Source organism: Physeter macrocephalus, chromosome 10, assembly GCF_002837175.3.
Source record: "Physeter macrocephalus isolate SW-GA chromosome 10, ASM283717v5, whole genome shotgun sequence".
Lineage (NCBI taxonomy): Eukaryota > Metazoa > Chordata > Mammalia > Artiodactyla > Physeteridae > Physeter > Physeter macrocephalus.
In genome coordinates, this window is record NC_041223.1 from 54,004,938 (window position 1) to 54,017,806 (window position 12,869).

General features: G+C 45.3%; 1 protein-coding gene across 1 annotated transcript in view; it reads right to left on the reverse strand.

Annotated features, from left to right (window-relative positions):
* The window catches only part of CRYBG1 (crystallin beta-gamma domain containing 1), a 62,838-nt gene extending 56,646 nt beyond the window's left edge, over positions 1 to 6,192 (reverse strand). The window contains exon 1 of the mRNA XM_007118742.4: positions 5,209 to 6,192. Coding sequence (XP_007118804.2) covers positions 5,209 to 5,891 — 683 coding nt within the window. The 5' untranslated portion in view covers positions 5,892 to 6,192. The remainder of the gene's footprint in view (positions 1 to 5,208) is intronic.
* Positions 6,193 to 12,869: the final 6,677 nt, after the last annotated feature.

Consider the following 12,869-nt stretch of genomic DNA (forward strand, 5'->3'; position numbering starts at 1 on the left):
TGGGATCTTCCCGGACCGGGGCACGAACCTGTATCCCCTGCATCGGCAGGCGGATTCTCAACCACTGCGCCACCAGGGAAGCCCTATGAAACTATTTTTAAACAATTCTAAATATACTATCCATTACCTTCAATGGATGTTTTGCTTCCGTATGAGGGACGAAAAATTATATAGCTAAGAAAGGCTAGAGGTGAGAGGGTAACAAGTTTTCTAATAAGTTTATCATGTACCTAGTAGATAAGTACAGTGCTTGGCACTACAGTTGGGACTGAAGAACATTAGATCCAATTTAAATACTTCATGCACTCCCATACTTTAAATATGTAAATGATTTCCCCAAAAATAAATTGTGTATTTTTTTTTTTTTTTTTTTTTTTTGTGGTATGCGGGCCTCACACTGCTGCGGCCTCTCCCGTTGCGGAGCACAGGCTCCGGGCGCGCAGGCTCAGCGGCCATGGCTCACGGGCCCAGCCGCTCCGCGGCACGCGGGATCCTCCCAAACCGGGGCGCGAACCCGGCTCCCCTGCATCGGCAGGCGGATGCGCAACCACTGCGCCACCAGGGAAGCCCTGTGTATTTTTTTATAACTTTTTTTTTACATTATCTCAAAAGGGAGATTATAAAAAAATATTTATCTATTACTTACCTCTTTGGATAGTTTATTCCCTTCATCCTTCCCCCATAAAATTTTTCTCTGACTATACAAGTGTGTTCACTATAGAACATTTAGAAAATATAAAGACAAAAAACCACTCATAATCCTACCACTCAAACACTATCCCTGTCAACATTCTAGTATACTTCCTGTCTTTTCTGTATGCATAGGGAAATATTTTCAATAGAACTGAGATTAGTCTGTTCATAGAGTTTGGTATCTTGCCTTAAAAAAAAAGACATTTAACCTTATATTTAATATTTTTAACATTTTTCAAGTTACTAAAAAATTTGAAAAGTCTTCATAATGTCTGCATAAAAATCCATCATATAGATGTACCATAATTTACTTATCAATTACTCAGTTGTGGGCTTCCCTGTGGCGCAGTGGTTGAGAATCCGCCTGCCGATGCAGGGAACACGGGTTCGTGCCCCGGTCCGGGAAGATCCCCACATGCCACGGAGCGGCTGGGCCCGTGAGCCATGGCCGCTGTGCCTGTGCATCCGGTGCCTGTGCTCCACAACGGGAGATGCCACAGCAGTGAGAGGCCTGCGTACCGCCAAAAAAAAAAAAAAACCCCGATCGCAAAAAAAAAAAAAAAAAAAAAAATTACTCAGTTGTTGGTTTTGCCACCATTCTGGGGGCAAAGAGAATCTAATCTCCCTTCTTTCTCACGTTTCTTGAGTGTAATTGCACCCTAATGTAAATTTTAAGTCTTTGAATGTACACACTGTTTTCTTTCTGAGGAAAAAAATGTCCTCTGGCTCTGGTCCTGGCCCTTATACCAATTATCTGTGCGAACTTGGTCAAGCTACCTTAACTCTCTAAACTCTACCTTCTCTACCTGTAAAAATAAACAAAAAACTAGATAGTTTAGAACATGTGGGTGTACTGGTTCACACACATACATGTTATCATTGAAGATATCCTGTGGTTCTCTTCAAGGGCTGCAACAGGGGACAGTAGAAACTGGGGGATGGAACTGTTGGCCAACCACCCTCCTTTCAACCAGAATCACTCCTACTTATCTGTTTTATATATCACTTTTATATAAGCTTTCCAAGAAGAACAGACTCCAAAGCTAAAAACAAAAATGTCTAAATCATTAGTCTAGTGGTTTATAAAATGTAAGAGATAACACCCACTAACATTCACTGATCATCAAGCACTTTCTGTGGCTTGCCTCATTTACAATTTTACACATTCTCGTTTAAGATGAGGAAGTTGGGGTCTAGAGAAGGTAAGTACTTTGCCTGAAGTCACACAGCTAGTAAGTGACAGAAGCCAGGTGTTCTGGTTTCAGATGCCATGCTCCCAACAACTCTACTATTCTGCTTCCCCAGATAAGACTAGATTCGCCTCAATGACCGCCTCTGGTTCTTTCCAGCTTTATGATCCAAGGAGTCAATAAATTATCAAGAGAGCTATAAGATAATCATAATTTAGAGGCCACCTCGATAATGAGAACACAAAGTAGGGAAGCATTAACATCACACTGTCTCCTGCACGGACTCACTGGCCCGAGGAGCCTTTTGAAGGAACAGGCAGTAGGACCTTGGATGAAGATACTTTACCCTTCTGGGGAAAATGATTAGACTGAGAAGACTTGAGATGTCCTTCCCAAATACAGCATTAAGAATTAGATGTTCATTTTTAAATTTTTAATTTAAATACTAAATTTGATATATTCTCATGAATTTCTCCTCAGCATTGCTTTCCCCAATATCTCCTTAAGATATCTAAGCTCCCTCACGGTGGGCCCTTATCTGGAATTTAAAAGCAAAATTAACTTACAAGCACTTCCTTAAAGATTAAATTCTAAAACCAGTGAGATGATTAGAAATAAGAGAACTTACAAATGCTATCAGTTAATGAGGGATGTTCACATAGCAGGGAATATACATTTAAAAAATTCTCACTAATCGGCTCAAGGAACAGTCAAATATCAAAGTAGATCTTATGATGTAAATGGAAAATGCTCCAGGTTAGCCAATAAGCTACGTTAAGGACAGGACACACACATCTGCACATTAAAGATTTACACCAAGATCAAAATACATTTTACAACCAAACTTTCTGTGCTATTAACTTCTGCTACAGAGAGTCACTACAATTAACCTGGTTCAAACTGATTAAAAGGAAGACTCCTATAATTCACGTTGTAATGCCTTAAGATGTGGGAGGGGAAAATACCCTGGAGTCTAAGAAGCCATGGCTATAATATGAGAAGAAAATTCTACTTATTCTAAACATACCATTTTAAGAATCTCAACATTCTTAAAACGGTAGAACTGAAGACATAATTTCTCTAACAGCATCAAGGAACATGCTGCTTCACAGTGATTATTTTTCGGGGAATATAAAATGGTTTTAACTATAAAATTTTAGATTCAAGTTGTTTTTTATAAATAACTCACGTAACATCTCCAGTTGAAAACAATCAGAGGAAAAACTAAAGGGTCTGAAAAAAAATCCAACAGTCAAACATAAATGGGTCAAAGGATGAGAAAGAATTATTAATTCTCCATTCCAATAGTTTGCCGATTCACCAAGTGCAAGGCCGTGCGCAAAACAGAATTAAACTGAGCCTCTGGCAAAGGAAAATTTTAGGTAGGAAATAATCACTCCTTAGAAAAAGGCATTTGGTTTAGTTCTGTCACAGGAAACAGCACATGAAGAAGAGTTTCATTGCAAGATTGCTCGGTTTGTTTACCCTATCCCTTAACAGTGTAACATTTCCGGTTTTTCAACTGGTGTATTCTGACTGGAAGACAGGGGAAGCAACCTTAATCAGGTACACAGCATAGTTTCTCTAAGGCTCACACTTAGGAGGTCTGAATGTTCAGTCACACTGGCCTTCTACAAAAAATGGGCATCATTCACTCAGGTTATTTCTCTAATGCTGCTGTTGCAGAATAAATTGCTGACTCTATCAAAGTTCTCCAGGTTGGCAGCTGGTAAGGTAGCTCAAGTTATTCATTAGGCAGGATTTCCTCCCCAGTGTTTACCAAGCGGACTGCCTACTCTTAAGCTTACTTATCCAGGAATTCAAATAGAATGAATCCATTCAGTTTAAGAATGATAATGCTGTAGACTTCCCTGGTGGCACAGTGGTTGAGAATCCGCCTGCCAATGCAGGGGACAGGGGTTCAGGCCCTGGTCCGGGAGGATCCCACATGCCGCAGAGCAACTGGGCCCATGCGCCACAACTGCTGAGCCCACGTGCCACAGCTACTGAAGCCCGCGTGCCTGGAGCCCGTGCTCTGCAACGGGTGAGGCCACTGCAGTGGGAGGCCCCTGCTCTCCACAACTGGAGAGAGCCCACGCACAGCAATGAAGACCCAATGCAGCCAGAAAGAAAATAAATAAATTTATATATATAAAAAAAGAATGATAACACTGTGAAAATCTCAGCTCTTTTAATAAATGTGTGAATGTAGGAAAAAGTTTAGATACTCACTTTTCACATGTGCTGAGAGATGGAGGAGGATGAGTGTGGGAAGGGGGAGGGTCTTAAGAGTTTTCTAGGGTGCCCTCCCTGTCCTGTCTACCTATACAGATCACACTCACCATCAAGGCACAATCCCGTTTCCTCCAAAACACCAACAGTGATTTCTTCCTCCTGTGCACACCCCCAAGCCTTGGGGCTGGTAACATCCATTTGGCAGTTTAATCAGATTATCACCTGTTATAGTTATTTGATTTGTCTGCATCTTGGGTGCCAGAATGTGCCATAAACTTTTCAAAGGCAATATATACTGACTCACAGTTGTGGCTTTTCCCCCATAGTTCCTAGCACGCTACCATGCACAGAAGATACTCAATGAATATTTGAGAAATCAATAAACTTAACAGCAAGTGGTCACAGTCTGCTGTTGAGCTTGATCCTTCTAACGTGTCCTTTCATTTATCAAATAGTCTCCCAGTAAAAACACTGATCTTTCTTCATTTCAATAACTGAAAATTATTTTTCGACCTGGTGGCAAAAATGTCACAAAACTACCTAACATTATAAAGGGGAACCAAGATACTCGTATTAGAGATTTTTTTGTAAAGCTTTAGGCCAATAATGCACCAAGTTCCATAAAAGGTTCTGTGAATTCTCTTAAACTCAGACAAGTCAAAGGTACTGGGTATACTGTACATACTAGTGTTTGCTCCCTGTTTTCAAATTCATTTGTGTTTTAAGAATGCCCCACCCACGAATGCTGGTGCATATTCTGAATAAAGAATAGAATTAGCTCGTCAAACCATGCAGTCTTCTATTATTTATGTAAACACTGAACCTCCAGAGATATCTTACTTTCACATTCATTGAACTTAAAAGGCTTATATTAACAGGAACTAACATCCAACTAAGGTCCCGAATGGGTCATCTTCTTAAACTTTAACTGTACTAACTAGCCCTTCACTATCTTAATTTCACCACCGAGGAGAAAACCCAATGCACAGACAGTTCTTCCACAAATGCAAAGAAACTGCGCCCCTCAGAGCGGCCGCCCAGCCCGTGTGCGGCCACCGCGGCTCGCCGGCCCAACCCCGCAGTTACTTACATGGTCACTGTAGTGGTCACTGTCCACTTGCCCAGACCGAAATGGTTCCTGGGCTTCAAGCCGTCGGCGTCAGAACCTCCGACCGATCTGCACAGCTCTTTGCTTCGACTTCCCTCTCCCCGGCCGTCGAAGAGGTTGGGGAGCGGCACCCTCTCGGGCTCGGGCTTGATCTCGGGCAGCAGAGAGGTGCTCTTGACCATAAGCTTGCGGTGGATGACCCGAGCCGCCTCCTCCCCGCTCTCCTTGGCGGCCGGGCCGGGGCCGGGGTCGGACGCCCTCCTGGGAGGGGAGTCGTTGGCCGGAGACCGCGGGCCGCCGGCGGGTGAGGTGAGCACGGCCTGCGGAACGCGGCTCCGGCCCCTCCTCTTGGTGGGGGACGAGACGGGCGGTGGCTGTTTGCTCCGCTCCGACTCCCCTAGCGGCTTCCCTTTGGGGTCGGGGCTGGGCTTGGACTCTAGGCCGGAAACAGAGGCAACGCCCCCGTCGGGGGCCACCCGCAGAGATTTCACTTTCTTTTCAGCAGAGCCGTTCTCGGCGGCCGCGTTTGGCGCCACCTCGTTGTCGAAGACCGCGTTGTTCCAGGGCGCGCAGTCGGGCATCGGCGGGTCAGCACCGGGGGAGTCGGTGGATTTATGCGACCTCCTCCGCCTCCCCGACCTTCGGCCGCTCGACCTCTTCTCCATATCTTCGCAATCGCCGCAATCTTCAGCCCCGGGACTGATCACGACCGGCTCGTCCACCCGCGCCACCTCAGTCTTACTCAAGTAGATGTCCAGAGTCAACACTTTGGCGGGATGGGCGCGCTCCTGGGGCCGACAGTCTCGCCCCGGGGGGTCGGCTTTGCTGTTTGCCGGCGCCGAACCCGCCTGGTTCTCTGAGCCCTCAGCGGGACGGTGGCCCGCAGGAGCCGATGCGTCCTCGGGGGGCTGGCTCGGCGCGTCTTGGTGCTCCGGAGAGCCTCCTTGGTCACACACGCGGGCGGCCCCGTCGGCCGGCTGCTCCCCGGCGGGCGAGCCCGGTACGCCCCTTGCTCCCCGAGCTGGCTCCTGCTCGCGGCCAGCGCCGGGCGAAGCGTTCTCCTGCCCAGAGGAATTCTCTAGTGAGGAATGCAGCTGCTTGGCAGCGGTGGTGGCATCTGGGAAAGTCTCTCCCTCTGCCTCCAGAGGTTCTAATTGGGGTGAATCACTTTCATGGCCGTGCTGCACAGCCGCCTCCGCTGCACGGCTGCCCGAGCCAGGTGACCGCTCGGCGTCCGGGGGGGCCGCCTGGACGCAGCCCTCGGAGCGCTGGCCCTCCGGCTCCTGGCACTTCTCCTGGGGGGAGTCCTCCTCGCACGTGTCTGTCTGCTTGCGTTGGCTGCCCTGAAGTTGACTCTTCTCAGTCTCTGTTTCGGGGAGTTTGGAAGAGGTTACTTTGGGAGAGAATGATTTGGCATTTGAGCTGGTGGGACTCTCTAACCCGTTTCTGGTGTTCCTTCTCCTTCCTGCCGTGAACAGAGTGCCGAGTTTTCCCAAAACTGGTTTCCTTTTGTTCTCTTCTGGTGGTTGTGCGCTGGACTGAAAAATAAAAGGGGATGGGAAAGAGAGAACCTGAGAATCCGTTTTTTTCCTTTAGTAGTTAAGTATATTATGGAACTACAAGCCAAAATGATAATAGGCCAGAGTTTCTAACTGAAAACGAGATTTGTGTTTGAGAATTCATTCCAACAAAATAAACTCTTATTTTATCTTTTGAATTTTTCTCAAACACCATCTATGCTTGGCGCTACTGAAGAGTAACATTAACTATAGAAAGAAAATTATGAAAGAAAATTCGGAAGGTCCAAATAATCACTCACGCAAAATAAACAACTCCCAGGTCTTTCTACGTTTTGCTTTTTACCTCCTTCCTCCTTAAAGATGCAACTGCAAAACAGCCATGCGTGACTACAGGGCAGCAGTAAACATACTAAAGGCGGAATTTTTTCTGAAATGCCGCCTTTTCTTTTTGTAGGCGGAAAGGAGTACGAGGAAAAACAGTCTTCTCCAGAACTGAAGGAAACCACTTGGGTTCAACGTGACTGCAAACGAAAAACCTTGAGAAAACGAGAATTCGAGCCCCTGGGCGTGCCCTTGGCCAAGCCCGAGTTTCTCGGCGCGCCAGGCAGCGCTCGTCCAATGGGAGAAGCACTTGGGCATCAAACGCCCGCTGGTCCTCATTGAACACAGCTGACCCCTGCCGAGCTCACCCGAGAGGGTCTTCTCCACGGGGAGTTCCGAGGAGTGTCAATAGGGCGAGCACGTGCGGGAGGGAGAGCGAAAGTGCTGGGCGACCGCCTTCGCAGGTCCCCACCCCCCAACCCCACCCCGATCCGGCCGGGGCTGACTGAAGCGCGCTGGGCTCTCTCACGCCGACCTCGGCCGGGGGTCGGTCCCTCACCACCCCGCTGGGCTCCGGGTGCGCACTGGTGGGGGGGAACCCCAGGGGCCGACCCACCCATGGGAGGGGCCCTGGCCGCCGGCGACGAGCAGCCCGGGTGCCGATAAGGGGAAAAAAACCTGCGCCTGTTACAAAGCCTGGGGCAAAACGGCCGGCACCTGGCGCCAGCGCGGGAAGCCAGGAGGGCGCTCAGAACAAATCAATTAAAGCAAATTGGCCAATGGGCGCCGCGGCGCGCCGGGAGCCGGTACGCGAGGTGCCCGGGCGGGCAGGAAGAGGAGGAGGCTCGCCTGCGGGAGGGAGGGAGCGCGAGCGGCGAGCCCAGCCAAGCTCCTAGCCGAGGGAAGCCTATTCCCGGTAACGAGCCCACGGCAACCCAGACCACATGTGTGGCTACAGTCACTTAAGAATTACCTCTTCCACCTAAAACCCAGCAGCTAGCTTGGTCCCCACCTTTCTCGGAAGGTGAAGACTCAGGGCAGTTTTTACAATATTGACTGTTTACAGAAGGGTTCCTGAATCACTCTTTAAAGCGGCTCCATTTCATTTGAATTATATGCAGCCAGTGGACGTGGGAGAGGGTGGGAAATAGGAAAGACTGTAAGATAAAGCATGGAAGTAGCAGGGTCCACAAGCATTTACTGAGACAGTCCTGGCACTGTAACATCATATCATTCTGCAACAGCCACGTGAGGTGCTTGTCACCCCACAGCAGAAATAAAGAAAGCAAAGTTCAGAGCAGAGAGACTTAGGTGTGTTAGGGGTGGGGGCAATAAAGTCAGGATCCAAACCCAGGTCCCCACCTTCCAGCCCGAGCACCCTCAACTCCCCACAGAGGACATGGCAGTGCAGTGGGCACCCCTGAGCCAGAGTCAGCCCAGAGGAGTAGACTGCAGGCCACACTTCCCCCAGAATCGGCTCCTGAGGAAATGCTCCTGAATCAGATTTACTGACAAACTCCAGAGGTGATTCTTTGCGCTTGAGAAGCCCCTGGTAGGAGCTTTGGAACTAGACAGCTGCTGCATGAGGAGAGGGACCATCGAATGTTGCAGCCACTGGGAGCTTTTGTGACTGAGTTGATACTCTTATAAAATCCAACCAGATTTTGATTAATAATTATTCAGTGGTTTTATAAATAATATAGGAAGAATTCACTGTGTAATTTAAGAAAAAATACATTAAAATATTCCAGTCTCCTAAGGAATATATTTGGACTCTTTCACTATGAGTCAAAGGTATTACATGGTTTTTAAACATAATAATTCTTTATGCACTAGACTTACTAAGTGATTTACATAGATTCTCATCAGAGACAGCCCTGAAGATAGGTAGTCTTTTTATGCTCATTTGCCAAGGTTCCTTATCCCTGCTCAAGGTCCCACAGCCAGTAGTCTTTCTAACTCTGGAAATGGAGCTCTTTGTCTCTGCTGCCTGGACAGGCCTTCAAACATATCCTAAAGAAGTAGCCAGGAATAGGTTTGAGTCTTATTGGCTCAATTCTAGCCCATGTCCAAAGAAAACTAGTGTACATGTTATCCCATCCTGCCAATGATGTTGCAATCCATTTTTCCCATGCGGTTGAAAGGGGTCTGATCAGCCATCTTCTCTGCTCAGTACAGGTTTTTGTTTTGTTTTGGTTTTCATTTTTGGCTATAGCTGCTTTTTACAGAACCGGTTGTTCTTTGTAACTTGACCTCATCATCTACTTGACTCCTTCTCCCCTCAGAGGGGCAGCCAGTTTGTCACCTGCCAAGCTGCTCTGTCTGTTGAACTGACTAGAATTCCAGACTTTTGTTTAGATGTGAATGTTCACAGCAGCTTCATTCGTAATAATCAAAAACTGGAAACAACTTAAATGTCCCATCAGTTAGTGAATGGATCCAATAGTGGTACACCCATACAACAGAATGCTACTCAGCAATAAAAAGGACTGAACTTCTAAAACATGTAATGACATGGATGAATCTCACAAGCATTATGCTAACTGGAAGAAGCCAGACTCAAAAGGTATTGCATGGTTCCATTTATATGACATTCTAGGCAATGCAAATCCAATCTATAATTGTAGAAAGTAAATCAAAGGTTGCCTGAGGGCGGGGTGGGCAAGGAGGTGTGACTGGAAACAGGCACAGAGGAACTTTGGGGGATAAAGGCAGTGTTCCATATCTTGATTGTGGTGATGGTTACACATGTGTACATATCTTTCAAAACTCATCAAACTGTACACTTAAAATGGGGACAATTTTTATATGTAAATTATCTTAATAAAGTTGATTTAAAAATAAAGCTTTTTCCCTGGGAAGTAAAGAGCAGAAACACAATCCATCTGGCTCAGGTGCCCATTTCATAGTTCTTAGTCAATGGGGGCCTCAAGTTGTTTCAAAGGCTACTTTCTCATTTACAGGGGAATGCAGTCTTCCCCCGAGGGGTCGGGGCCCTGCATCTCCAGCATCAGATCTCTGTGTAGGATCTCTGAGAGTTCAGAGTGCACCATTCCTCCCGAGTAAAGTTCACAGTCACATCTTTGAGGAACATCCCTTCTTAAAACAGGACACGTTTCTTTTCAGCCAGGGATTATTTCATTACAGTGTTCATGGAGGAAGGATGAATATAGTAGATGGAAAACAAAAATGAGATGACCTGGGAGTTGTCTAGAGAGTAGGCACCTCCTTAAGTAGGAGCCTTTGCACCTAGAGTCCTAAACCTAGAATGGGAGGCCAAAGACCCAGCACCTTCCCCCTCGACCTTGATGATCATCTGTTAGGAAGGGGAGTGTTTTGCACAGAGGCCATGGGGGCCCATCAGTCTTCTTCCTGCTCCCCCAGGCTACTCCCCAGGCTCTCCTCCTGGTGTGGTCAGGGTCCTGAGAGTTCTCAGGCTGGGTGTTCTTGGACTATAGCACAGCCATGCAAACCTGGGACCTCCTTTGTAGTTAGCTTTTTACCCTGTCCTTTCTGCCCACCTCGCTGCACCTGGAATCCTCTTGTCACCCATGCCCTACTGAGATAAGCATAATCCACAATAGGACAATGTTAGAAATGGTCCATGGGTTGTGTGCTGGGATTCGTTTTAGTGTTCTTGTTGGCAAATATTACATGTGGCTCATTAGGGGCCGTGTGCGAGTATCTATAACAAGACCACAGTCCAGAAGTGTGTAGAGGCCCAGGCAGTACTGGCTGCAGTGCTGTTCTCTGATTCTCAACCTTCTTGGTATGGCAGCACCTACTATCAGCAGCTGCCACTAAATAAAAGCTACCTTGTACTGTTATAAATAATTTCAGACATCTCTTCTGTCTGCTCACTGGTGGGGAACAAAAGGTCAGGAAATACAGGATAAATCGTTAATATACCAAAATGTTTGGATATACAGGCAAAATAGTTTATTGCTTTTTAAAGATTACCTTGAAGTCGTTGCTTTAAATTTAGAAGTGCTTCACCTGAAATCATGTTTGGAGGTTGAAGGAAAATACATTGAGCATATTATTTGAAAATGTAACTAACAAACTGTTTAAAAATAAATCTTTCATATATTTCCCATCTTTTCCTTGCACAGTGGAATATAAGCCCCTTAAGAGGAAGAAAACTGACCTATCTGTATTCCCAACACCTAGCACAGGGACTTACAGTAGAGGTGGACATAAATTATTTGATGCTACTAAACAATTAGTAACATCCCCACTCCCTTCCAAAAGGGAGTCATCAGCACTCTTGCAGACAACTATAAACATGGTTAGTTCTAAACAAAACAAAAACAGAATGGAAATCTTTTCTGCACAAGACTTAGTGTGGTTGCAATCATCATACTCAATGGTGAAAAACTGAAAGCATTTCCACTAAGATCAGGAACACGACAAGGATGTCCACTATCGCCACTCTTATTCAACATAGTTTTGGAGTCCTAGCCACAGCAATCAGAGAAGAAAAAGAAATAAAAGGAACACAAATTGGAAAAGAAGAAGTAAAACTGTCACTGTTTGTCAATGAAATGATACTATACATAGAAAATCCTAAAGATGCCACCAGAAAACTACTAGAACTAATCAATGAATTTGGTAAGGTTGCAGGATACAAAATTAATGCACAGAAATCTCTGGCATTCCTATATACCAACAACGAAAAATCAGAAAGAGAAATTAAGGAAACACTCCCATTTACTATTGCAACAAAAAGAATAAAATACCTATGAATAAACCTGCCTATGGAGGCGAAAGACTTGTACTCAGAAAACTATAAAACACCGATGAAAGAAAGCAAAGATGACATAAACGGAGAAATATACCATGTTCTTGGATTGGAAGAATCAGTATTGTGAAAATGACTATACTACCCAAAGCAATCTACAGATTCAATGCAATCCCTATCAAACTACCAATGGCATTCTTCACAGAATTAGAACAAAAAATTTTACAATTCGTATGGAAACAAAAAAGACCCTGAATAGCCAAAGCAATCTTGAGAAAGAAAGACAGAGCTGGAGGAATCAGGCTCCCCGACTTCAAACTATACCACAAAACTACAGTAATCAAGACAGTATGGTACTGGCACAAAAACAGAAATATAGATCAACGGTACAGGATAGAAAGCCCAGAGATAAACCCACACACATACGGGCACCTAATTTATGACAAAGGAGGCAAGAACATACAATGGAGAAAAGACAGCCTCTTCAATAAGTGGTGCTGGGAAAACTGGACAGCTACATGCAAAAGAATAAAATTAGAACACTCCCTAACACCATACACAAAAATAAACTCCAAATGGATTAAAGACTTAAATGTAAGACCAGACACTATAAAACCCTTAGAGGAAAACATAGGAAAAACACACTTTGACATAAACCACATCAAGATCTTTTTTGACCCACCTCCTAGAGTAACAGAAGTAAAAACAAAAATAAACAAATGGGACTTAATTAAACTTAAAAGCTTTTGCACAGCAAAGGAAACCATAAACAAGACAAAAAGACAACCCTCAGAATGGGAGAAAGTATTTGCAAATGAAACAACAGACAAAGGATTAATCTCCAAAATATACCAACAGCTCAGGGAGCTCAATATCAAGAAAACAAACAATCCAGTTAAAATATGGGCAGAAGACCTAAACAGACATTTCACCAAGGAAGACATACAGATGGCCAAGAGGCACATGAAAAGATGCTCAACATCACTAATTATTAGAGAAATGCAAATCAAAACTACAATGAGGTATCACCTCATGCTGGTCAGAATGGCCATTATCAAAAA